We start from the raw sequence: 26406 nt of genomic DNA on the forward strand, positions 1-26406 counted from the left end.
TTGGTAAAGGGTTAAGGCATTTTGATTCCTATGGGTCTTGTGAATCTGTTTCAAATCAAATGTGTAGATTTGATCTTCAGCATCTAAAAATATGTGACATAGAAAGAACGCCAATATCTTTTGGAGAGATAAATGTACATACGTTATAAGCAAAGGACCTGCGCAACAATTCCCGGGCTTTTAAGTCTGTTTAGTTAACACGGTAGTAACTTTTTCCATATATAAAAATGCTTACCCTTCCAACTTTAAATCCCCAGTGGGACGAGGGATAGAAAGAGAAAGTCACATGCTTGAGTACATTTCAACCCATGCGCATTGCACGTTTTTTTGCAAAGAAAAAACAGTGGAGCGATACAGGGCCATCATGGCCCTCTTGTTCAATTTTGCGAACAAACACCTTGGTGGAAGTTGTAAAACAATTAAATTCTATTCGTTTAATATCACGCACCTGCTCGTGGACTTCATCATTATTGTTTTTGACCGATGCATTTTGGTCACATTGGGTTCTTATCGACGATTTCTCTAGATTTTAATCGAGAATCTTTTTGAATCCATTATTTTAATCAAGTAATACGCTGCCATTTTCATCAATGTCAATGAATGTCAAATGTCATAGAGACTATGCAGTTTCTAAGGTATGTTGATTGGGCTTAGCCAGGCAAAGCACTTCAAAATCAAAAATTGACAATGATTTAGAGAAAAAAGGAAGCCAAGAAACGGTATGAGGACACCAGAGAACGCTGTAACGATCGACCGTAGCTCCAGCAAAAAATTGGCAACATGTTATGTAGTTGGTGTACAGACATAGCAGTGACACCCAAAGAAAAGTTGTGCAATTTTGTTGAAGGTGCAAGTGTTCTTAGACTTGAAACAAAATCAAGTGCATAAAAAAAAAAAAATACATGAGCATAGTACTGTCAAAACTTCCAGTTCTACTCAAGATGTGTTTGAGTCCAAAGCTGCAAGGTGTTTCATTCAGTAGAAGAAAGCTGACTATGAAAAATTAGCTATTAAATATAGAACAGCTCATTATATTGCCAAACATAATAGGTCTTTTAGGGACTATGTTGACATTTGCAAACTTGACAAGGCGAAGGGATTGCACATAGGAGAGTCCTACTTCAATGACAAGGGAGCAGCTGTTCTCGAGTCAAACATTGCCCATGTCACTTTGCAGCCAGTTATTGAGAGAATTAAGTCTGCCAACTTTTTTTTCTTTAACTGTGATTATACTACTATTGAAACAAATGTTCTGCTTTACTATGACATATGTGTAGCATTAAAGTGCTAAAATGTTGTAATTTGTTATATTTTTGATTAAAAAAAGTTTGGGCTTGTACATAATATGTTGTGCATGTAAAAATTCTTAAGTAACTGGCTTGACTGGCATGTAACTTTTCAAAGCTAATTTTGAAGACTGTGATAAGTTGCTTTTTGTTCTGTTATTTTGAATGTGAAACTTTACCTGTAAAGACAGATGATTGCAAAATGATAACTAGTCAGAAAATTGAGAATCAATATTGTGAAGTAAGATTTCAATTGATTATGTTTGTGCTTAACCAAGCAAAAAACTGATACATGTGATTTGAGAGAAAGTTAATAAAAATCGAAAGTATACTGAAACAGGGTTGACTGGCGGTACTTGAGGAATATTCACTTGTGCCTAAAAACCATCTTCATATATCCGATAAATGATTTAAAGGGAAATTATATCTAACTTATTTTTATTGGACAATTTCCTTTTTATGCAGAAAATCCTTCAATATAAACTGCCGTAGAAACAAATGCAACACCACTGTCTGCCATTCCTGTTTATTTTTTTTCCCAGTAGATTCACGGTAAATAGGTTAAACAGAACCAATATTAAATTAAACATGAATCAAAGCTCTGACATACCATTCAAAGTTACAATCAATAAAGTATATAACATTTTAAATATATGGAATTTAAGACATCAAATAAAATAAATAGCACAGTTATTTTCAAGCACTGTCATATTTTTTGGTTATGACAATTATTAAGTGAACTATACAAATTCAAATATTGTTAATGTCTGAGTTTTACGACATTTAATTACCAAAAATCGATTCCAACCTGAAGCAAGAGATGTTTTCTGTCAGACTTGACATGAAAGTCAAGCAGGTTTGTTTATAAACAAAATCCACAGGGCGCTAATGAAATACTGCGAGTCAATACCATTTTAATTTCCCGCGAATATATTTATTCATACGACACAGAAACACTAAAATGATACCATGTGAGTGTTTATGTGTCATATGAATAGATATTGTTGCGGGATTGAAAATCATAATGGTATTAAATATGCAAAACAATAATAACGAGCATTTTCTATCCACAAACATCTATTTTACCAGACCACATCTGTCGTTGAAATTTCGGCATTTGCCATAAGGATCACTGATTTTTAATTGTTTAAGGAAAAGTACACAATGTATGTTATATATTTTTTAACATTGTCTCAAAATACGGCATTTTACTATACTTTCAGGGCCCTTGTTACATTTTGGGGGATTGGGGCCGGGGTCCTTAGAGGGGGGAATTTCGCATCGTTTTGGGCGAAAAGGGGAATTTTTAAGATCTTTTCACCAACCATTCAACAAAATTGCTATATTTTAATGTAATTTAAATAAATATACATTTAATCAAAGGTTAATAGCACGATACCAGCTGGCTACATAGGTATAAAATATTTAAAAAAAAAAAGGTTTAAAATTAAAAGAAATAGATGGGGGAATTTTTAGCTGAAATAGGATTTTTTTTTATACTTTTCATGTGGGGAAGCCGCCGATATTTGGAGGTAAAAAGTGCAAATCGAGGGCCCTGTCTTTGGGTGTATACATGTAGCGGCAGCCTAAGAGCTGTTTTCTGGCCAGTGGACCATATTAGCATATACGAGTATGGAAGTCCTAAAACTCTAGGGTCAAGAAAAAAAATTGAACAACAATTAAATGAAACATTGTGAGACTTCTTTGTCAAAGCTGTCCATGATGCCCATGTCAAACATTGATGAACTCATTATTTTATGTACCTTTATTTGAAGCGAACAAATATTTGAAATATAATATCGCATTTTAACTGGCAAATGTATGGTACACTTCCAATAGTGTTTATGCCTCCGGTAGGGTGAAATACAGCAGTCATACTGTCTGTCCGTCTGTCTGGCATTCTGTTTTCCAGAGGTTTTTCATGTAATGCTTTAAGATATTGAGCTTATTTTTATGCCCCCCTTCGAAGAAGAGGGGGTAAATTGTTTTGCTCATGTCGGTCTGTCCGTATGTCCTTCCACCAGATGGTTTCCGGATGATAACTCAAGAACGCTTATGCCTAGGATCATAAAACTTCATAGTTACATTGATCATGACTCGCAGATGACCCTAATTGATTGTCAGGTCACTAGGTCAAAGGTCAAGGTTACGGTGACCCGAAATAGTAAAATGGTTTCCGGATGATAACTCAAGAACGCTTATGCCTAGGATCATGAAACTTCATAGGTACATTGATCATGACTCGCAGATGACCCCTATTGATTTTCAGGTCACTAGGTCAAAGGTCAAGGTCACGGTGACTCAACTTAGAAAAATGGTTTCCGGATGATAACTCAAGAACGATTACTCCTAGGATCATGAAACTTCATAGGTACATTGATCATGACTTGCAGATGACCCCTATAGACTTTCAGGTCACTAGGTCAAAGGTCACGGTGACTTGACACAGTAAAATGGTTTAGGGATGATAACACAAGAAAGCTTACCCTTAGGATCATGAAACTTCATAGGTACATTGATCATGACTCACAGATGACCCTTATTGAATTTCAAGTCACTAGGTCAAAGGTCAAGGTCACAGTGCCAAAAAACATATTCACACAATTGCTGCCACTACAACTGACAGCCCATATGGGGGGCATGCATGTTTTACAAACAGCCCTTGTTGGTATGTGAGTCCTCCTACTTGACCTACAAATGAAGTGACTGAAAAATTAGTTCTGGTCCGTTGATTTTTGACGAAAATACGGGCCTTTTACAGATCAAAGGGAAGTAATAAGCTTTAAAGAAAGATAATATTTTAATTTCATTTGGCAGGTTCAGGTCATTTTGACAAGGGAAGTTATATTTTTCCATTTTCTGAATATATTTTACACAACGTTTTCAGATATTGAGCTGATTTTTTGTATGTCTGCGTACATGACCTGCAGATGTAGTGTAAACTTCTTTCAGGTCGGTTGATATTTGACGAAGGTACGGGCCTTTGACTAATCTTAATTTGTGGGTAGGGAATAAGCAAGCTTAAATGAGAGATAATTTGTATTTATCATTTGACAGGTACAGGTCATTTTTACAATGGAATTCAAATAATATTTGTAAATGGATATAATCAGCTTATATTAATAGAAAGTAAAAGACAAAGAGATTTGATACAAAAGTGGATAGATTAATTTCTCAATAATAATCATTTTCTGGATGTTTTCTGTGTAATGCTTTCAGATATTTAGCTGATTTTTGGTATGCTAGTCTACCTACATGCAGATGAAGAGTGAAATTTGTTGCCTTTCATTGCTTTGTGGTCACATTATGGGCTTTGAACTGAAAATGTTCAATATAATTACTGTCTTCCGGAGGTTTTTTTACGGAGCTTTTGTATGCAACACTTGGATATTTAGCTGAATTTTGGTATGTGAGTTTACCTACATGACCTATAGATGAAGTGTGAAATTTGTTCTGGTCCATTGATTTTTTGCCAAGTTATGGCCCTTGGTATTATAAATTGTTTCCATAATAACTGTTTTCAAGAGGTTTTTTAGCTCACCTGATTGCTCAGGTGAGCTTTTGTGACCGGTCGTCTGTCCTGCCATCCATCCGTCCGTCCACATTTGTTCGTTAACACTCATGAGGCCACATTTATTGTCCGATCATCATGAAACTTGGTCAGAAGCTTCGTCCCAATGAAATCTCAATCGCGTTCGAAACCGTCGTGCCGGGTAAAAAACTAGGTCACTAGGTCAAAAAAAGAAAAAAACTTGTAAACACTGTAGAAGTCACATTTCAGGCCCAATCTTCATGTAACTTTGTCAAAATGTTTGTCTTAATGATATGTTGGTTGAGTTCAACAGTGGTTCCGGTCGGTTGAAAAACATGGCCGCCAGTGGGCAGGGCAGTTTTCCTTATTTGGCTTTAGAGAAACCTTGTAAACACTCAAGAAGTCACAATTTTTGCCCAATCATCATAAAAGTTTGTAAAAAAAAAGAAGGTTTTATTGATATCTTGGACGAGTTAGAAAATGGTCCAGATTGGTGAAAAAACATGGCCTGCAGTGGTCGGGGCATTTTTCTCTATACTATATAGTGAAAACATGTGAACACTCTAGAAGTCACATTTTTTGCCCGATTTTCATGAAATTTGGTCAGAACATTTGTTTCTTTGATATGATAGTTGAGTTGGAAAATGGTTCCGGTCATTTGAATAACATGGCTGCCAGGGGGGGGGGTTCTTATATTTATACATAGTAAAAAAAGCTTTTGAACACTCTAGAAGTCACATTTTTTGCCCAATCATCATGAAACTTGGTGAAAAGATTGGTATTATATATATCTCAGATGAGTTCGCAAATGGTCCCGATCAGTAAAAAAAACATGGCTGCCAGGGAGGTGGGGCAGTTTTCCTTATGTGACTAGAGAGAAACCTTGTGATCGAACACTATAGAAGTCACATTAGTTGCCTAATCATCGTTAAACTTAGTCAATACATTGGTTTTATTGATTTATGTGACAAGTTGGAAAATGGCTCAGATCGGTGAAACACACTTTTTAGCTCACCTGATTGCTCAGGTGAGATTTAAGGATTGGTCTTTGTCCGCCGTCCGCCCGTCCACATTTGGTTTGTAAACACTCTAGCATTCACATTTCTCAAGCATTCTTTATCAAAGTTGCTGAAAGATCTCAGTCAAGTTTGATAATGAGCAAAATCACATAATTAATGCCATAATTATTATCCTTAGATTGTCCAAATTTTCATTTTATTATACAAAATCCTTGTAAACACTATAGAGGTCACAATTTTGTTTCAGGTTTTATTAATCTCGGTCATGATATTTATTTTTGTAATTAAAGTTTGATGTTTGGTAAGGGGGGGTTAACTCAAAATATAGGTCACCAGGTCAAATCTTACAAAAGCAAAAACACTCCATACGCCAGAGTTTTGGTTCAATAATGATGAAACTTGACCAGGATGTTTGTCTGGACAATATCTGGGTCAAGTTTGACGTTTGGTAAAGATTGAATGAACCAACTCCTCTCAGGTGAGCGAACTAGTCCTCTTGGCCCTCTTGTTATGCATTACTTACAGATGAAGTGTGAGTTTCGTTTTGGTCCATTCATTTTGGGCTAAGTTATGGGCCTTGTTTTCTCTTAAATAGCTGCTGTGGGACTTCAAAGCTCTTGTTCACACCTTTATTGAAATTACACAAGAAAATGTCACCACTTTGCTGTCAAGTATTGTTTAACATGTTGATCATAACCAGGAGTTTAATGGACATTACATTTATCTATTACATTTGTAAAGTTGATGCCAGCAGTTTAAAAAATGTGAAGCCAATTGTATGCAAGGATTTTCAAGTGAAGCAGAATCCTTCTTTTTGATGCAAGCATTTTCCATTTTCTCAGTTTTGACTCTGCAAATTTTCTGCCTAGCATCGTTTAAATTCAACTTCTGTATTTTGAAATTTCATTTGACCCCTAAGGCCTTGAAAATGTCAAGCAAATGTTTAAAAATACAACTGAAATTCAAATTGTATCAATCATATAGATACATTATTCAGAATTGTATAAAAAAGTATCCCAGTTATTGTCGCCCATTTATAGCAATAAGCATACTGTTCATCCTCATAATTACATTGAGCAGTATAATCATTAGTTTACAAATGAAAATTTAACAAGTCACGACACTTGTTTAAACACAACTTAGCAGAAATGGTTATCAACTTTTGAACAGTGAAGCTTCTGCTGAACCAAATACATGTTAAACTAACTATGATACAACTGATCCAGCATACCAGGCCAGGATAGTGATCATAAGGGAAAGTTAACATAAATAAAAATGATTGACAGACAAAACGTGAACTAAATATACCTGTCTCATTATGGCCTGTTTCAGTTTTTCTGAACCAATGAAGATTATAGGAAGCACACTATTGCCTCTGAGAAACTGTAGTCAAATATTGTTTACCACATTTTTTTGCATTCCAGGTGAATGATTGGACACATAAAATAAGAAAGGAAGGCTATGTTCTCGAAAGGCAAATAAAAGGTATGTAACTCTGATGGCTATGTTCTCGAAAGGCAAATAAAAGGTATGTAATTCTGATGGCTATGTTCTCGAAAGGCAAATAAAAGGTATGTTATTCTGATGGCTGTGTTCTCGAAAGGCAAATAAAAAGTATGTAACTCTGATGGCTATGTTCTCGAAAGGCAAATAAAAGGTATGTAATTCTGAGGACTATGTTCTTGAAAGGCAAATAAAAGGTATGTAACTCTGATGGCTGTGTTCTCAAAAGGCAAATAAAAGGTAGGTAATTCTGAGGACTATGTTCTTGCAAGGCAAATAAAAGGTATGTAATTCTGAGGACTATGTTCTTGAAAGGCAAATAAAAGGTATGTAACTCTGAGGACTATGTTCTTGAAAGGCAAATTAAAGGTATGTTATTCTGAGGACTATGTTCTTGAAAGGCAAATAAAAGGTATGTAACTCTGAGGACTATGTTCTTAAAAGGCAACTAAATAAAAGGTTTGTAGCTCTAATGACTTATAATATTCTGGAAAGGCAAATAAAAGATATGCAACAAAATGTTCATGAAAGGCAAATGAAAAGTATGCATCTTGTAACATATTTATTTATGTAAATCATTCCCATCTAAACAATATATTTTATGTATATCTGACACCAAAGGCAAAACACTGGATTAGAAATAAATTCTTAATTTAATTACTTGTAGTTTGTGTCTGATAATGTTCTGAATTCATGTTCATAGTTTTATATGTGCCTGTTCAAATGTGTGCATCAAATTTAATTATTGTAATTATAGGCATCAATAAGTTTATTATGCCTGTAAAAAATGGTCATTAATTGAGAAAGGTTGCTATTTAACTAGAAGACTATTTGTTCTTTCAGCAATTCAAAGAGAGGAAGAAAAAACGAAAAGACAACTTAAAGACACAGCAAAGAAAGGAGAGAAAGCAGCATGCAGTATTCTCGCCAAGGAAATCTTAAGATCTCGAAAGGCAGTCAACAGACTTTATGCCTCAAAAGCGCACCTCAACTCTATATCTATGAATATGAAGAACCAATTAGGTAAAGGGAATGTGAAAAAATAAAATTTGTGTAACATTAGAATAATGAATAACTTGATTAACCCTTTACCACTTATATACGTATTTTGATGAATTTGTAGTCTCTTAGAAAGTTACATTTAATGAAATACCTTTCGTAATAAATTCAAGTTTTAAAGGCTCCATTTCCAACTCTAAGTTACCGGTACTGATGAGCAGCAAAAATTTCAACGCTTGATGTGGTATGGTAACAAAGATACAAAGGAATACATTTGTTTTTTTATTTTTGTGCAACAATGTATAATATGTTAATTACCGCCCATCATATCCGAACATGTATGAGGGCACTGGAGACTGGCTTGGAGCAGCGTCGGAAGAACGACGAATTCATGAGAACTACGTCGTTCTTCAAAAGCCAATCTCCCATTCGCTTGTAAATGTTTGGATATCATAGCCAGAAATTCACATGGAATGTATTGTGACACAAAAAATTAAAAAGAGCATTTTGTATGGCTTATAATCTTATCTACCAGACCACATTTAGTGTTGAAATTTTGGCTATTGCTATATGGAACATTGATTTTTAGCTCGGCTGTTTTCCGAAAAAACCCGAGGTATTGTCCGTGTCGTCCTATATATATATATATATATATATATATATATATATATATATATATATATATATATATATATATATAGGATCTGACATGAGTTGTCATATCATACCATATTTTATTAAACGAGTTCAGGAATTTTGTTAGTAAGCGAGCCTTTGTCGAGCTTACTAACAAATTTTCTGGACGAGTTTAATTAAATATGGTATGATATGACAACTCGTGTCAGATCTTTTTAATCACATGCTTTAAAATTAGCAAATTAAATAAATATTTACGCAAACGTAATGATAAATCCTGAATGTTGTTTACATTTTGTTACGACATTTGGCATTGCAGGGTCATTTCAGCAATATAACAAAATGCGATTGGTCAATCAAACGAAAAATAAGCCAATGAAAAACACTTAAAAAGTATAATACACATGTGTAAGAAAGAACAAGAGGGCCAAGATGGCCCTAGTTTGCTCACCTGAGAGGTGTTGGTTCATTCAATCTTTACATAATGACAAACATGACCTAGATATTGACCAGACAAACATCCTGGTCAAGTTTCATTATTATTGAACCAAAACTCTGGCATAGGAAGTGTTTTTGTAAGATTTTAAATGGTGACCTATATTTTGAGTTGACCCCCCTTACCAAACATCAAACTTCTTACAAGGATTTTGTATAATATAATGAAAATTTTGACAATCTAAGGGCAATAATTATGGCATAAATTATGTGATTTTGCTCATCATCAAACTTGACTGAGATCTTTCAGCAATTGTGATAAATTTGATAAAGAATGCTTGAGAAATGTGAATGCTAGAGTGTTTACAAACCAAATGTGGACGGACGGACAGCGGACAAAGACCAATCCTTAAACCTCACCTGAGCAATCAGGTGAGCTAAAAAGTGTGTTTCACTGATCTGAGCCATTTTCCAACTTGTCCAAGAAATCAATAAAACCAATGTATTGACTAAGTTTCACGATTATTAGGCAAAAAATGTGACTTCTTTAGTGTTAAATCACAAGGTTTCTCTATAAAGTCACATAAGGAAAACTGCCCCCCCCCCTGGCAGCCATGTTTATTGACCCATCTGGACCATTTGCAAACTCATCTGAGATATATATAAAACCAATCTATTCACCAAGTTTCATGATGATTGGGCAAAAATGTGACTTCTAGAGTGTTCACAAGCTTTTTTTTACTATATACATATAAGAAAACTGCCTCCCCCCCCCCCCCCCTGGCAGCCAAGTTATTCAACTGACCGGAACCATTTTCCAACTCAACTTTCGTATCAAGGAAACAAATGTTCTGATCAAATTTCATTAAAATTGGGCAAAAAATGTGGCTTCTAGAGTGTTCACATGTTTTCACTATATACATATAGAGAAAAATGCCCCGCCCACTGGTGGCCATGTTTTTTCACCAATCTGGACCATTTTCAAACTCGTCCGACATATCAATAAAACCAATGTTTTGATAAACTTTCATGATGATTGGGCAAAAATTGTGACTTCAAGAGTGTTTACAAGGTTTCTCTATAGCCATATAAGGAAAACTGCCTCGGCCACAGGCGGCCATGTTTTTCAATGGACCGGAACCACTTTTGAACTCAACCAACATATCATTAAGACAGACATATAGACAAAGTTACATGAAGATTAGGCATTAAATGGGACTTCTACAGTGTTTACAAGCTTTTTCTTTTTTTTTACATAGTGACCTAGTTTTTGACCCAGCATGACCCAGTTTCAAACTCGATCGAGATATCATCGGGACGAAGCTTTTGACCAAGTTTCATGAAGATCGGACAATAAATGTGGCCTCTAGAGTGTTTACAAACAAATGTGGACGGACTGACGACGGACAAAGACCAGTCACAAAAGCTTACCTGAGCAATCAGGTGAGCTAAAAACAAGAGCTGTCAGCATAGGATGACATATGCCCCCTATAAATGCTTTGATAGAAGTTATAGCATTTTTCGAAACCTAAAAGCAGATTTTGAAACCTAAATGCGGACCCTAAGTTCAAAGTCAAGGTCACAGGGGTCAAAGTTTGTGTGCGTATGGAAAGGCCTTGTCCATATAAACATGCATACCAAATATGAAGGTTATATGTCAAGGGACATAGAAGTTATGAGCATTTTTAAACCTAAACGCAGATTTTGAAACCTAAACGTGGACCCTAACTTCAAGGTAAAGGTCACAGGGTACAAAATTGTGTGCGTATGTATAGGCCTTGTCCATATACACATGCATACCAAATATGAAGGTTATATCTCAAGGGACATAGAAATTATGAGCATTTTTCGAAACCTAAACACAGATTCCGAAACCTAAACGCGGATCCTAAGTTCAACATCAAGGTCACAGTGGTAAATTTTTTTGTGCGTATGGAAAGGCCTTGTCCATATACACATGCATACCAAATATAAAGGTTATATCTAAAGGGACATAGAAGTTATGAGCATTTTTTGAAACCTATACGCAGATTTTGAAACCTAAACGCGGACCTGAAGTTCAAGGTCAAGGTCACAGGGGAAAAAAAATTTGTGCGTATGGAAAGGCCTTTTCTATATACACATGCATACCAAATATGAAGGTTATATCTCAAGGGACATAGAAGTTATGAGCATTTTCGAAACCTAAACGCAGATTTTGAAACCTTAACGCGGACCCTTTTTCAAGGTCAAGGTAACAGGGGTAAAAAATTGTGTGCGTATGGAAAGGCCTTGTCCATATACACATGCATACCTAATATGAAAGTTATACCTCAAGGAATATAAAAGTTATGAGCATTTTTCGAAACCTAAACACAGATTTCAAAACCTAAACGTGGACCCTAAGTTCAAGGTCAAGGTTACAGGGGTTAAAAAATTTGTGCGTTTGGAAAGGCCTTGTCCAGATACACATGCATACCAAATATGAGGGTTACATCTCAAGGGACATAGAAGTAATGAGCATTTTTTGAAACCTAAACGCAGATTTCGAAACCTAAACGTGGACCCTAAGTTCAAAGTCAAGGTTACAGGGGTAAAAAATTATGTGCGTATGGAAAGTCCTTGTCCATATAAACATGCATACCAAATATGAAGGTTATATCTCAAGGGACATAGAAGTAATGAGCATTTTTCGAAACCTAAACGCAGATTTCGAAACCTAAATGCAGACCCTAAGTTCAAGGTCAAGGTCACAGGGCTAAAAAGTTTTGTGCGTAAGGAAAGGCCATGTCCATATGCACATGCATACCAAATATGAAGGTTATATCTCAAGGGACATAAAAGTTATGAGCATTTTTGGAAACCTAAATGCAAAGTGTGACGGAAAGACGGACAGACAGACAGACAGACGGGAGGACAGTCCAATCACTTTATGCCCCCTTTTCTTCGAAAGGGGTCATAAAAACATCCAACTTCGAATAACAATTAACACATAAATGAAACACAACTACACTGTATTATTATGAAAACATTAATAATCAAAGGGGAGTAACTACTGTAAACTTAAATGCAATATTTAGAAGAGTTGTGTGTTACATGACCTTAATTCATGATTGTTAGCAAGCCTTTATACTATATAAATATAAGGAAAACTGCCCCGTCCCCCTGGCAACCATGTTTTCAACAGACCAGAACCATTTTCAAACTTAACTCACATATCTAGGAAACAAAAGTTCTGACAAAATTTCATGAAAATTGGGCCAAATATGTGACTTCTAAAGTGTTGACATGTTTTCACTATAAACATATAGAGAAAAATGCCCCACCCACTGGCGGCCATGCTTTTTCACCGATCTGGACCATTTTCGAACTCGTCCGACATATCAATAAAACCAATGTTTGACTTTCATGATGATTGGGCAAAAATTGTGACTTTCAGAGTGTTTACAAGGTTTCTCTATAGCCAAATAAGGAAAACTGCCTCGCCCACTGGCGGCCATGTTTGTCAACGGACCGGAACCACTTTTAAACTCAACTGACATATCATTAAGACAAACATTTTAACAAAGTTACATGAAGATTGGGCAAAAAATGTGACTTCTACAGTGTTTACAAGTTTTTAGATGGGCGCTTTAGCGCCCGTCTAAAGTGCTTAGTGTGAAATTCAGGTAGATACGGCCTAGGTATGATTAACCCAATACCCATTGCGTATCCGCGCAAGAATGAGTTGTATAATTTATGCAAGAGGTTTGAGTTCTTCAATTATGTGTATTCACAAATGGAAACATTATATTAATATCGTGTTACATTCAATATTTTCGAACGGTGTTTTATAGAAAAGAATCAATAAACAATGATTGTATTGTACGTGTCGCGGAGGAGATTGTTTATGAATGATTAAAATAGTTCACTTTCTGCTGCGTGTGCGTGACGTAGTATTTTCGCTCAGCTCATTCATAAATCTGAGGCTGGCGATAAACAAAGGGGAGTCCGTGTGAGAATAACGCAGTAGTATAAGGTTACGCTTGTTTATATTCACAGGTCTCAATTAATAATACGTTGACCACGAGTTCAACAATTATTACTGGGATACGATAGACAACATACAACAATGTTTCATTATCGCTGAAATTGTTAAAAAACATTTAAATATAACAATAATATTCTCTAAAAAATGTAGTCTTGCTGTTTTGAAATAAGGTTTGGAATAATGTTTTCTAAATAACTTAATTCAAAACAAAAGTTTAATTATAGTGTTTTTTACTTGTTAGTCGCATATTTACCGCATTATAATGTGTGTTATAATAGGCAAACCATACATTAGTAAAATTCAATCTGCCTTCGCACATAGAAGGAATGGGTCAATTAGGTGCTGCGTTTCCTTAGCTTACTTCAGTTAGAGGTCAATTATTTACGTAATAGCAATCAAAAGGCTCCGACTTCAAAGGATTTGCGGAGCGTTCTTACATAATGAAAGTCATAGTCGCATGGTAATTGCGTTTTGCGTCCTATTTTGTCACGTGGTTCTTTTTCCCGGTTGTTTTGGCATTCATGATATGAGGCTATTAATAGATGCGCCTGTCTATAAACAAAGGAAAGTTTACGGGTTATAACAACGCAATAGGTTACGCTCTCGCATACAACTCAATGACGTAGTGCAGGTCGTAAATTGAGAGATTCGGGAAAAAGTTGACGCTTATTTATATTCTCAATTAATAAAACGTTGAACGTAAGTTCAACAATAACTTCAGCGATACGATAGACAAAAAAAAGTTTCATTATTGCTTAACCCGAATATAACAAACAATTTATAATAATAATACGAATGCAATAGTAGAAGGTTAGTAGAAGGTTAAGCTTGTTTTATTCACAGTTCTCAATACATAGACAGTTGGATATGAGTTCATCAATTACTACAGGCATACTATAGGCAACCTCGAAAATGCTTTTTAATCGCTAAAACCGAAAACAACTTAATATATTATATTAAATATATTTATAACAATAAATGTCTTTTAAAAATGTAGTCGGCGTATACGCTGACTTTGAAATAAAATTAGCAATTTACTTTTCTAAATAATTAAATACAATTAAACAAAAGTTTAACTATTGTGTTGTGTTTTTCACTTGTAAGCTGCATATTCACCGCATGAAATGTGTGTTAGCATTGTCAAACCACACATTAGTGTGAGTAAATAAAATATCTTCTACGGTAGAGCACTTCATATGTGTCCTCATATGCCTTGTTATGAGTATCTTTCTTCACTATCGAAATATATCGTATGTTTATATTTTATTTAAACGCAGTTTTCTTTCGACACATTTAAATCACACGTCAATAGCGCCGTCATGCGAAAATTGGTCTTATGCGTTTCTGCAAGCGTTTGTTAAACCCAACATGTGCTTTTGCGCAGTCAGGCCATAGGCGATGCTGTTTGCTTTAAAATCACTCAATATGTTATGTTTCTCCTTACCAGAAGGAGAGATAGCTGAGTGGGCTATTTATATGATGGGCGCATATGGAATAAGACCCATTTTCGCATGACGAGGGTCATTACAAATCTCATTGCGAATTGAAAATGCCACATTTAAGAACAATGCTTTTTGATACAAAATTGAATTGAAAATAGCAAACTTGTTAATAATGGCAGCCTATCCACACATTAAGGAATGATTTCCAGACGTGCTGACCAAGTACGGCAAACATTGTGGTATGATAATTAAACGATTTTCTCTTGTCGTGACACTATACTATTTCGCTAATGATTGTTTTCTCATCTTGGAGGCGAAAGTGAAATTCTGCGAGATGGATTGTAACGCGTAATTGTAACAGGGCCACAATTTGTGTCGTTTGAGCATACAGTGTGTAGTCCGGAATTCCCTACACTGAACAGTGCTACATCCTTTAAATTGAGCACATACGCAGTGATGTAGCAAAAATTCAGAGGTTGTATCTCGAATCAGCTTATACAATATTCGAAAATATTCATGCGTGTCAGTTGGCGTTATGTAAAATTCACTAAGATGAAAACTGAAACAGCTACGCCTAAAAGCGCATTAGTGCTCTATACCTATGTTTATGTTAGCGTTGTTGACACCGTGTGAACTGCTCGGGTAATAAGTAAAGCATAAACAGCAATGTTTATATACTTTTATTCCTCCATATACAAGATACGAAGATTGTTGTATATTTTGAATTTGTATATGGTGTCAAAAATCAAAAGTTTTGTACACGGAACTTTCATTATGAATTTATATTCTGGTGTGATAGTCATTTGATATTAGAAAAAAATATTCCTTTAATATGATGGTGACTGCAAATTTTCTTTATTTTAAGGTATCATTACCATTTTCATCATACTTTCTATGCTTTCAGAACTTCCAAAAAGCATGTTGTTTTTATTTTGTCTGAGTTATTTCTCTGAAATAATAAGGCTGATAAAAAGTGCACACAAAACTCGACCCGTGCGCTATGACACACACTTTATAAAGTTGAATGGCATGTGTTCATTTCAAACTTGCGATTGATTTTCAAAAATGAATTGCGTGTTAAATTATGCAATAGCGAACATCTTCAGTGCCTTCAGCGCTTTGATTTCTTTTTTTTGACCTAGTTTTTGACCCGGCACGACCCAGTTTCGAACTTGACCGAGATTTCATTGGGACGAAGCTTCTGACTAAGTTTCTTTAAGATCGAACAATAAATGTGGCCTCTAGATTGTTTACGAACAAATGTTAACGGACGGATGGACGGACGACAGACAAAGACCGGTCACAAAAGCTCACCTGAGCAATCAGGTGAGCTTAAAATTCATAATGGTTATATTACATGGGAAACAGAGTATCGCATGTGATAAATATATATATATATATATATATATATATATATATATAAATAAATACAATGTTATGAATTAAAGAGGTTTAACTGATTGTAAAGAAAAGTTGTGACTTAAGCTCTTACTATCTGTGTGTTATAGTTACATAGAGGGTAGCCGGTGTGTTTAAGCCACTTTGAGGATAGCCGGTGCCCTGTCTAACTATCTGTGTGTTTAAGCCACTCTGAGGATAGCCAGTGCCCTGTCTAACTATCTGTGTGTTTTAGCCACTTGGAGGATGGCCAGTGCCCTGTCTAGCTATCTGTGTGTTTTAGTCACTCAGAATAGCCGGGGCCCTGTCTAACTATCTGTGTGTTTTAGCCACTCTGAGGATAGCCGGTGCCCTGTCTAACTATCTGTGTGTTTAAGCCACTCTGATGATAGCTGGTGCCCTGTCTAACTGTCTGTGTGTTTTAGCCACTCTGAGGATAGCCATTGCCCTGTCTAACTATCTGTGTGTTTAAACCACTCTGATGATAGCTGGTGCCCTGTCTAACTGTCTGTGTGTTTTAGCCACTCTGAGGATAGCCGGTGCCCTGTCTAACTATCTGTGTGTTTAAGCCACTCTGATGACAGCTGGTGCCCTGTCTAACTATCTGTGTGTTTTAGCCACTCTGATGATAGCTGGTGCCCTGTCTAACTATCTGTGTGTTTTAGCCACTCTGATGATAGCTGGTGCCCTGTCTAACTATCTGTGTGTTTTAGCCACTCTGAGGATAGCCGGTGCCCTTGAGAAGAGTACGGATGTGATGAAGTCAATGCAGGCCCTCATCAAAGTGCCAGACATACAGAAGACCATGATGGAGCTCTCCAAGGAAATGATGAAGGTCAACATGTTTAATATGAGTCGCGTTCTGAGAAAACTGGGCATAATGCATGTGTGTAAAGTGTCGTCCCAGTCCCCACAGGCTAATCAGGAACGACACTTTCTGCTTTTATGACATTTTTCGTTTAAATGAAGTCTCTTCATAGCAAAAATCCAATTAAGGCGTAAAGTGTCGTCCCTGATTAGCCTGTGCATTGCATTATGCCCAGTTTTCTCAGAACATGACTCATGTGTTTTTGCAGGCATTATGCCTATTTCTGGCTTATGGGCTTGAATTTTATGTCAGAAAGTAGTCATACACAGTAGCTCGAGTATAAAGTTGGCGATGGGGTCCAAACAACAAATGTGCATTATAAATATACAAGGCTATAAATAGTACAATGCTCATAAATTGCTATATTGTGTTATCATCATGTCATTTGCCAAAACATGCATATCAACTCGACTCTATTGATGAATTGAAAAATACTGCTTATGAAAATATAATAATCCCATTTATCAATGATGCATGCATCAGGAAGTGTTCAGATTAACAACCATTGTACTAGTTATTAAAATTGAATGCAACATGTACACATTTTCTGAAAATCTGGCAAAAGTGAGAGTAAAGTTTTGTTTACAATAAACATACATTCGCATGTATTAAAATTTCTGAATTATTTTTTTATTTATTATGCTCCCCAAAATTTTTTGGGGGGAGCATATAGTTGCCGCTTCATCCGTCCGTGTGTGTGTCCGTCCGTCCGTGCACAATTTTTGTCCGGGCTATTTCTCAGCAATTAATGACCCGAATTCAATTAAACTGTATGGGAAGCTTCACTACCAAGAGGAGATGTGCATATGATCAGCTGGTTCTGGTTGGATGATTTTTCACAGAGCTATGGCCCTTTGAAATTTTCTATAAACTGTACATATAGTGCAATTCTTGTGCCCCCAAATACTGACTGGAATTCAATGAAGCTTTATGGGAAGCTAACTACCTTAAGGAGATACGCATGTTATTTGTGGGTTCTGGTTAGATGATTTATTTAGAGAGTTATGGCCCTTTGAAATTTTTAAGTTGCTAAACCATCCATCGTATTATTTTGTCCAAAGTTATGCCCCTCAAGACGTTTCCTTTTATCTGAATATATAGTGCAATATTGTGACAAAAAAAAATTTGGGGAGCATCACCCGTCTCCGACGGTTTCTTGTCTTTGCCTGTTTCAATGGCATTTTAGCACGCAATATTTCAATAAATATTGTCAACCAATTACCACGAATAGAAACATGCCTATATAAACTTGTCAATTTTTTTTAAGCTGTCCATGATTCAAAAGATAGATATCATATAAATAGTTACAGGATTAGAATATCAAAAAGTGATTAACACATACTATTTTTCACCATGATTTGCATCAAACAATAGGTTATCACATGGGTAAGCTTCTGATCTATTATGATAGATCAATAGAGTAATCAATCAAGCAATCGATGAACACTGCCATATTTGAATTTCAAGAAAGCATTTGAGACAGAAATGCAAGGTTCTAGATAACGGGAGCACAACAAGACTGAGGGTCATTGTATTACTCTCTCATTACCTCAAAGGTCAAGGTCAAACTTAGAGGTCTGTAGTCAAGTTTAGCCATAAATTGTTTGTTTGTGACATTAGCAGAGTTTCAAGACACAAAAATAGAATGTGTGGGCATCCATTAGCTTTTGAAACATGTCTTGTCCAACTAAGAATTTCCCTACTATGGTATTATAGATTACACCTTGCTACTCAATCACACATGTAGCGTCTGGGTGTATTTGTCACTACAAGCAGTAGCCTTAGTTTCAGCGGTTGTGATTTTTCAATGTTCATCTGATTTCCTCCTTTTCAATTTCAAACAAATTTAACAAATAGTTTTAAACATTGCAGGATCTATTTACACATGAAGACTTTTCTTGAAACCTGTAAAGGGTAAGGGAAATTTCCTCCCCTAAGGTGGTGTTTAAATCATCCTCTTGTATAGAATGAAACTTGGTATCTTGCAACTCAATTAAAAACGGGAATGTAGGTTTTATTAATGAGTTTGTTTTATTTCTGAGAAAATGTTTTTTTTACAAATCTTTTCTTGTTGTTTGCAGGCAGGAATCATAGAGGAGATGTTGGAGGACACAATGGAGGGCCTGGAAGACTCAGATGAGATGGAGGAGGCAGCACAGGAGGAGGTGGATAGAGTCCTGTATGAGCTCACTGCAGGTAAGCAAGGAGGCAGCACAGGAGGAGGTAGACTAGAGTCCTGTATGAGCTCACTGCAGGTAAACAAGGAGGAGATGGACAGGGTCCTGTATGAGCTCACTGCAGGTAAGCAAGGAGGCAGCACAGGAGATGGACAGGGTCCTGTATGAGCTCACTGCAGGTTAACAAGGAAGAGATTGACAGGGTCCTGTATAAGCTCACTGCAGGTAAACAAGGAGGAGGTGGACAGGGTCCTGTATGAGCTCACTGCAGGTAAGCAAGGAGGCAGCACAAGAGGAGGTGGACAGGGTCCTGTATGAGCTCACTGCGGGTAAACAAGGAGGCAGCACAGGAGGAGATGGACAGAGTCCTGTATGAGCTCACTGCAGGTAAGCAATGAGGCAGCACAGGAGGAGGTGGACAGAGTCCTGTATGAGCTCACTGCAGGTTAACAAGAAGGCAGCACAGGAGGAGGTGGACAGAGTGCTATATGAGCTCTCTGCAGGTAAACAAGGAGGCAGCACCGGAGGAGGAGGACAGGGTCCTGTATGAGCTCACCGCAGGTAAACAAGGAGGCTGCACAGGAGGAGGTGGACATAGTCCTGTATGAGCTCACTGCAGGTAAACAAGGAGGCAGCACAGGAGGAGGTGGACAGAGTTGTATATGAGCTCACTGCAGGTAAACAAGGAGGCAGCACAGGAGGAGGTGGACAGAGTCCTGTATAAGCTCACTGCAGGTAAGCAAGGAGGCAGCACAAGAGGAGGTGGACATAGTCCTGTATGAGCTCACTGCAGGTAAACAAGGAGGAGGTGGAAGGGTCCTGTATGAGCTCACTGCAGGTAAGCAAGGAGGCAGCTCAGGAGATGGACAGGGTCCTGTATGAGCTCACTGCAGGTTAACAAGGAAGAGATTGACAGGGTCCTGTATGAGCTCACTGCAGGTAAACAAGGAGGAGGTGGACAGGGTCCTGTATGAGCTCACTGCAGGTAAGCAAGGAGGCAGCACAGGAGGAGGTGGACAGGGTCCTGTATGAGCTCACTGCAGGTAAGCAATGAGGCAGCACAGGAGGAGGTGGACAGAGTCCTGTATGAGCTCACTGCAGGTAAACAAGAAGGCGGCACAGGAGGAGGTGGACAGAGTCCTATATGAGCTCACTGCAGGTAAACAAGGAGGCAGCACAGGAGGAGGTGGACAGAGTCCTGTATGAGCTCACTGCAGGTAAACAAGAAGGCAGCACAGGAGGAGGTGGACAGAGTCCTATATGAGTCCTGTATAAGCTCACTGCAGGTAAACAAGAAGGCAGCATAGGAGGATGTGGACAGAGTTCTATATGAGCTCACTGCAGGTAAACAAGGAGGCTGCAACGGAGGAGGTGGACAGAGTCCTATATGAGCTCACTGCAGGTAAACAAGGAGGCTGCACAGGAGGAGGTGGACAGATCCTGTATGAGCTCACTGCAGGTAAACAAGGAGGCAGCACAGGAGGAGGTTGACAGAGTTCTGTATGAGCTCACTGCAGGTAAGCAAGGAGGCAGCACAGGAGGAGGTGGACAGAGTCCTGTATGAGCTCACTACAGGTAAACAAGGATGAGGTGGACAGAGTCCTGTATGAGCTCACTACAGGTAAACAAGGAGGAGGTGGACAGAGTCCTGTATGAGCTCACTACAGGTAAACAAGGAGGAGATGGACAGAGTCCTGTATGAGCTCACTACAGGTAAACAAGGAGGAGGTGGACAGATTCCTGTATGAGCTCACTGCAGGTAAACAAGGAGGAGGTGGACAGGGTCCTGTATGAGCTCACTGCAGGTAAGCAAGGATGCAGCACAGGAGGAGGTGGACAGGGTCTTGTATGAGCTCACTGCAGGTAAGCAAGGAGGCAGCACAGGAGGAGGTGGACAGAGTCCTGTATGAGCTCACTGCAGGTAAGCAAGGAGACAGCACAGGAGGAGGTGGACAGAGTCCTGTATGAGCTCACTGCAGGTAAACAAGGAGGCACACAGGAGGAGGTTGACAGGGTCCTGTATGAGCTCACTGCAGGTAAGCAAGGAGGCAGCACAGGAGGAGGTGAACAGGGTTCTGTATGAGCTTACTGCAGGTAAACAAGGAGGAGGTGGACAGGGTCCTGTATGAGCTCACTGCAGGTAAACAAGAAGGCAGCACAAAAGGAGGTGGACAGGGCCCTGTATGAGTTCACTGCAGGTTAGCAGGGAGGAAATTTGCAAAATAGACCTCGTCCATTCTGTATCTTAATAATCATTATTAACCTTTGTAAAAATGTTTGTAGGCATAAAATCTTGGCCCAGCAGTATATCAGCCAGATCATCAGATTCACCTCTGAATTGTGGTCTGATCCAAAATGTGCAGAATTGATGTTGTTGGCTCTCTAACATAAATGATTTTATTCTTATATCTTATAATCATCAAACTGGATGAAGGTTGCCCAGATATTTAATCAGGCATATTTTGTGGAAATTTGATCCTTATCTTAATGTTCAAAATATACATGTACATTTTATTTCAGTCCAAATATCAATTTAAATTATATCAAGCAAAAATAATGTGACTTATGGTGACTAAATAAATATATAAAAAAAGAATATTTGTTTCTATTATTTCATTGCTGTTGTAAATTGCTTATTCATTGTTGTTGTCTACACAGAACAACTTTCACTCTTTTCTGATATATTTTGTTGTTGTTGTGTTTTTTCTTACTGATTTTCCATAAAAGAATTTAACCAATTTGGGTATTTTGGGCTATATGTTTTCATGCAACTCATAACTTATTTGCTGCCGGTGAATCTGGTTAAAACTGGATTGTTTCAGTTTTTGTGAACAACCTTTTATCTGCCATTCATCCTAAACCCCTTAAAATAATAAAAACACTACACTTGAACCTCGCTCTGTAAAAAGGCAGTTTAATGCATTCTGGGTAAAGTGCTGTCCCAGATTATCTTGTGCAGTTCACACTGGCTAATCAGGGAGAGAACTTTCCGCTTTTATGATATTGTTTTTTTTTTTGGAAGGCTCTTCTTAGCTAAAATCAAGTTTAGGCGAAATGGGATGACACTTTACGCACATGCATTTAATCCCCTTATTATAGAGCGATTCTTATTTATATTGATCTCAAAAATCACATTGGATTTTCCGAATTCAGACTTCACGATTCATCTGGCATAATACTCCCCCTAAAAATTATATTTAGTAAACCATAAATAATTGCCCCCTAAAACTATAACAGTACCAATTGTTTAACAATTAGATAAAACAGTCAATCCATTTATAATTATATCAATGAGATCTGTATAAACATAAATTGTAGGTCAACTAGGAGAGGCACCAAAGGCTGTCACAGACACTCTTCCCTCAACATCTGTGAGAGAGGAAGAGGGCGCCACTGCGGCTGCCAGCGACGATGAGGAAGATCTGATGGCAAAACTTGAGGCATTGCGAAACTAATGGGGCCCTATGACACAAGACAGTGCCCCATGTGTAATGTGCTTGATGGTTGTGACTGAAGAGTCACTGCATTGAAACTGTGTGACACATCAGCTTGAGACTAGGCCCCATGACTGCATGCATGTTATCCATATAAGTAGGATTTTGAAATACCAGCAATTTTAAATTCAAAATTCACAAGCAGCATTCTCGTGTGTAAATTATAATTTTAGAGATATTTATTGAGAGTGGGATTTTTTAAATTTGTGGGATATGGCTTTTAAAATACTGCAGCAATTAATATAAATATTTTTATCCACTACCTTATGTTTACGTATACAAAAAGAAAGTCATGTTATTTTGCTTTAAACTATTTATCATTTTAGCAGACTTGTTCTTTTTGAGCTTTGACTTCCATATGTATATTTAAGATGGTAACTAAGACCTAGATTTAAACAAAATGTTGTCTGGTGACAATCCCTTTAGTGGATTATTGTGTGCTTGGTTGGTTGTCACCATACTAGACAGGTGGGGTTTCCTCTTGGTTCTCAGGATTCCCCTACAAGGCTTCACCACATAGAAAATCTTAACAACTAAATATCTGAAGATTGCAGCTATCATTCTTAAATCAGCTCAACTTTTTGTAGTCTAGTAAGTTAATTATGACGGACGGAGTGCTGGGACACACCCCGGGTCCACACATGATGCAGCTTCAAGCACAGAAGGACCTAATAAACTTTGAAATACAATCAAACTAGATTTGAGTCGTGCTCTGTGAAAAGCGGGTTAAATGAATGTGCGTAAAATGTTGTCCCAGATTAGCCTGTGCACTTTCCGCCTAAACTTGATGTTTGCTAAGAAGAGACTGCCTTTTAACGAAAATACCATATAAGTGTCGTCCTTTATTAGCATGTGTGGACTTCACAGGCTAGCGTACTGCACAGGCTAATCTGGGACGACACTTAACGCACATGCATAAAACCCCCTTTTCAATGAGTGTGGCTCAGTTAAAATGATTGCAGTCTTGGGGGTCAGGTACCGTAGTCATTTTAGTATAGTTGTGATATCAATGATACATGTTGTGTGCTGCTTATCATTAAGATAGGATCAAATGAGTCGCGTTCTCAGAAAACTGGGCTTTTAGCTTGTACGTAAAGTGTCGTCCCAGATTAACCTGTGCAGTCCACACAGGCTAATCAGGGAAGACACTTTCTGCTTTTATGGAATTATTTGTTTCAATGAAGTCCCTCCTTACCGAAAATCAAGTTTAGACGGAAAGTATCGTCCCTGATGAGCCTGTTTGGACTGCACAGGCTAATCTGGGATGAACCTTCACGCACATGCATTAAGCCCAGTTTTCTCAGAACAAGGCTGAAATGAATGGCATATTTTCACTGCCGATTGGTGTTGGGGACAATACTCAGAAAACTATGTTAAGGCGTTCTGCAATGTCATTGAAGGCTGATTTTGTCCAAGAAAAATGGAGCTATGTGCATTCATTTTCTACAGCTAGATGGTACTTATATTTGTAGCTGGTTTTACAAATTACAACGTAAAAAAATGAGCTTTGCGCATTGAAGATTTAAAACAGAAAAATGCGTGTACTTGTATAAATGTGATAGTTTAAGAGAAATAAGCAATTTAACTACACATAACTGGAATTAGTGTTTTTCCTTTCTGGAATTTTAGACATTGTTTTTTATTAATATGTAGTGGTATAAAAGTCTTAGTTTCAGGAACAAAGCCACTCGGTATTGGTGCACATCTTCACAATTGTTATATCCATGAAGACATTTTTGTAACTGTATTTAATGCAAAGCCACTAATAGCAATTATACTGATGATAGATTTAGTAATGTTTACTTACAGGTAAAATAAATTGGGCCTCTGGATGTACTATTGTTTCTTGATAACGAGCCCAGATTAGTGTTAATTATTATAGGTAGAGGAAACTGGCAAATCTGCAGGTGCATTTATTACAGTATTAAATGTTAACCCATAAGAGTTATTTTAATAAGCTTTATCAGAATAAAAACTATATTGCGTCATAATGTTAAAAATTTTGTATAAATAATCATTGTAAAAAAACAAATGATTTGTTAGAAAAAGTATGCATATTGTGTTGAGATTTTGACAAAAAGATTAGCATTTTGCTTGGGAACATTGAAGTTTCTTTATTTTGCAGTTTTTGTAGAAAAGGTCAAGCAATAGCTGGGTTTGTTCTAGTATTGCTATTGCTTTTTGTTTATTTGTAAAGTTTTGTTTCTTGAACAACCAGATAAAAAAAAAATTGAAATGTTATCAAATAATGCTTGAAAGAGGTCATGTCAAATGCAACATTTTATGCATGTTGTTTGAATTAATTTTAATGTACATGATAATTTTAACAAGAGCACCGCATAACGGGTGCCACGCTCAGCTGCAAAAGCTTGTCAGAATGTTGTTGTTTTTTTTGTTTTTTTAGAAGTCAGTGACCTTGACCTAGTGACCCCAAATATGGTTGTGGCGTGTAGAACCCATCAAGGTGCATCTACATATTAAGTTTCAAAGTTGTAGGTGGAAGCACTTTGATTTTAGAGCCAATGTTAAGGTTTTAGCACGACGCCGGCGGACGACACGACACGACGAGCTGTCTATGACAATAGCTGGGGTTTTCTTCGAAAACAGCCTCGCTAATAATTATTGCAAAAGTGATCTTTTCTATTTCAACTGTTTAACACCATCCAAAAAAGAAGATTTATTAATTAGCTTTGATTTGCATTAACAGTTTGAAGGAATGACTAAGGTCTTTAACATGTAATGCTTTACTCATATCACATGCTTGTTTATACATGTACAGCTTTTTGCTGCCAAATACATGTGTACGCAAAGTAATGTAAATAGTATGTTTTTGTACCTTTTTTTTCACACGTTTTAAGGATATAATTATGTTTTGTTGACTTATTTATTGCAATTAAACAAAATATTAATAAATGTGAAAAATAACATAGTTTTTGTTCTTTTTCTAATGAGACTATTTTACTGACCACTTTTGTTCAAATGTTAATGTCAAATGTCACACTGTGGAGTCCACATCAGCTCTTTTCATGTCTGGGCTATCACTTGGTCATAGTTTAAACCTATTTTTTTAAGCTTTATGCATTTGAGTACTTACTACTTATTTGAAACACTCTTGAGTCAGTTCCTGGGACTAGAACCAGTACTCGGTGTCTATAAGGAGTTCTGAAGAATGCTCCCACACTGGGGATCAAATCAGTGGCCTCATGGTTGCTCGGCAAACACCATATCAACTACGCCAAGGCGACTTGGTCATACATTTAATGACTTAAAAATGACTTGGCACACATATTTGCTTATATATTAATAAGGCACTTGAGGATCAAGTTTTTGCATTTTTCGTAAACTTAATATCAATATATACTTATCCCTTTGAAAAGCCTAAAGACTCATTAATCTGGATTTAAATCTCTTGGTAAGTTGTCAAATGTTCTAAACTTTTGTTACTAATGCAATCAAGTTTTCTCAAAATCCAAAGGATTTTGAAACAAATTGTGAAACAGACACCTTGAAAATATTTTTTGCAGTTTCTTTGGAGTTGTTCTAGTAAATTGTTTAAAAAACTTTTTACAAGAGGGCCAAGATGGCCCAAGTTCGCTCACCTGAGAGGA

General features: G+C 37.1%; 2 protein-coding genes across 2 annotated transcripts in view; one reads left to right on the forward strand and one right to left on the reverse strand.

Moving 5' to 3' along the window:
- Window positions 1-25723, forward strand: part of LOC127858170 (charged multivesicular body protein 3-like) — a 30367-nt gene extending 4644 nt beyond the window's left edge. Inside the window, exons 2-6 of the mRNA XM_052395144.1 lie at window positions 7262-7322; window positions 8184-8363; window positions 16973-17094; window positions 19209-19323; window positions 22623-25723. Coding sequence (XP_052251104.1) covers window positions 7262-7322; window positions 8184-8363; window positions 16973-17094; window positions 19209-19323; window positions 22623-22759 — 615 coding nt within the window. The 3' untranslated portion in view covers window positions 22760-25723. The remainder of the gene's footprint in view (window positions 1-7261; window positions 7323-8183; window positions 8364-16972; window positions 17095-19208; window positions 19324-22622) is intronic.
- The window catches only part of LOC127858168 (receptor expression-enhancing protein 1-like), a 166040-nt gene that overhangs the window by 67207 nt on the left and 72427 nt on the right, over window positions 1-26406 (reverse strand). The gene's annotated exons all lie outside the window — the stretch shown is intronic.

The sequence above is a fragment of the Dreissena polymorpha genome, chromosome 14 (assembly GCF_020536995.1).
Source record: "Dreissena polymorpha isolate Duluth1 chromosome 14, UMN_Dpol_1.0, whole genome shotgun sequence".
Classification (NCBI taxonomy): Eukaryota; Metazoa; Mollusca; class Bivalvia; order Myida; family Dreissenidae; genus Dreissena; species Dreissena polymorpha.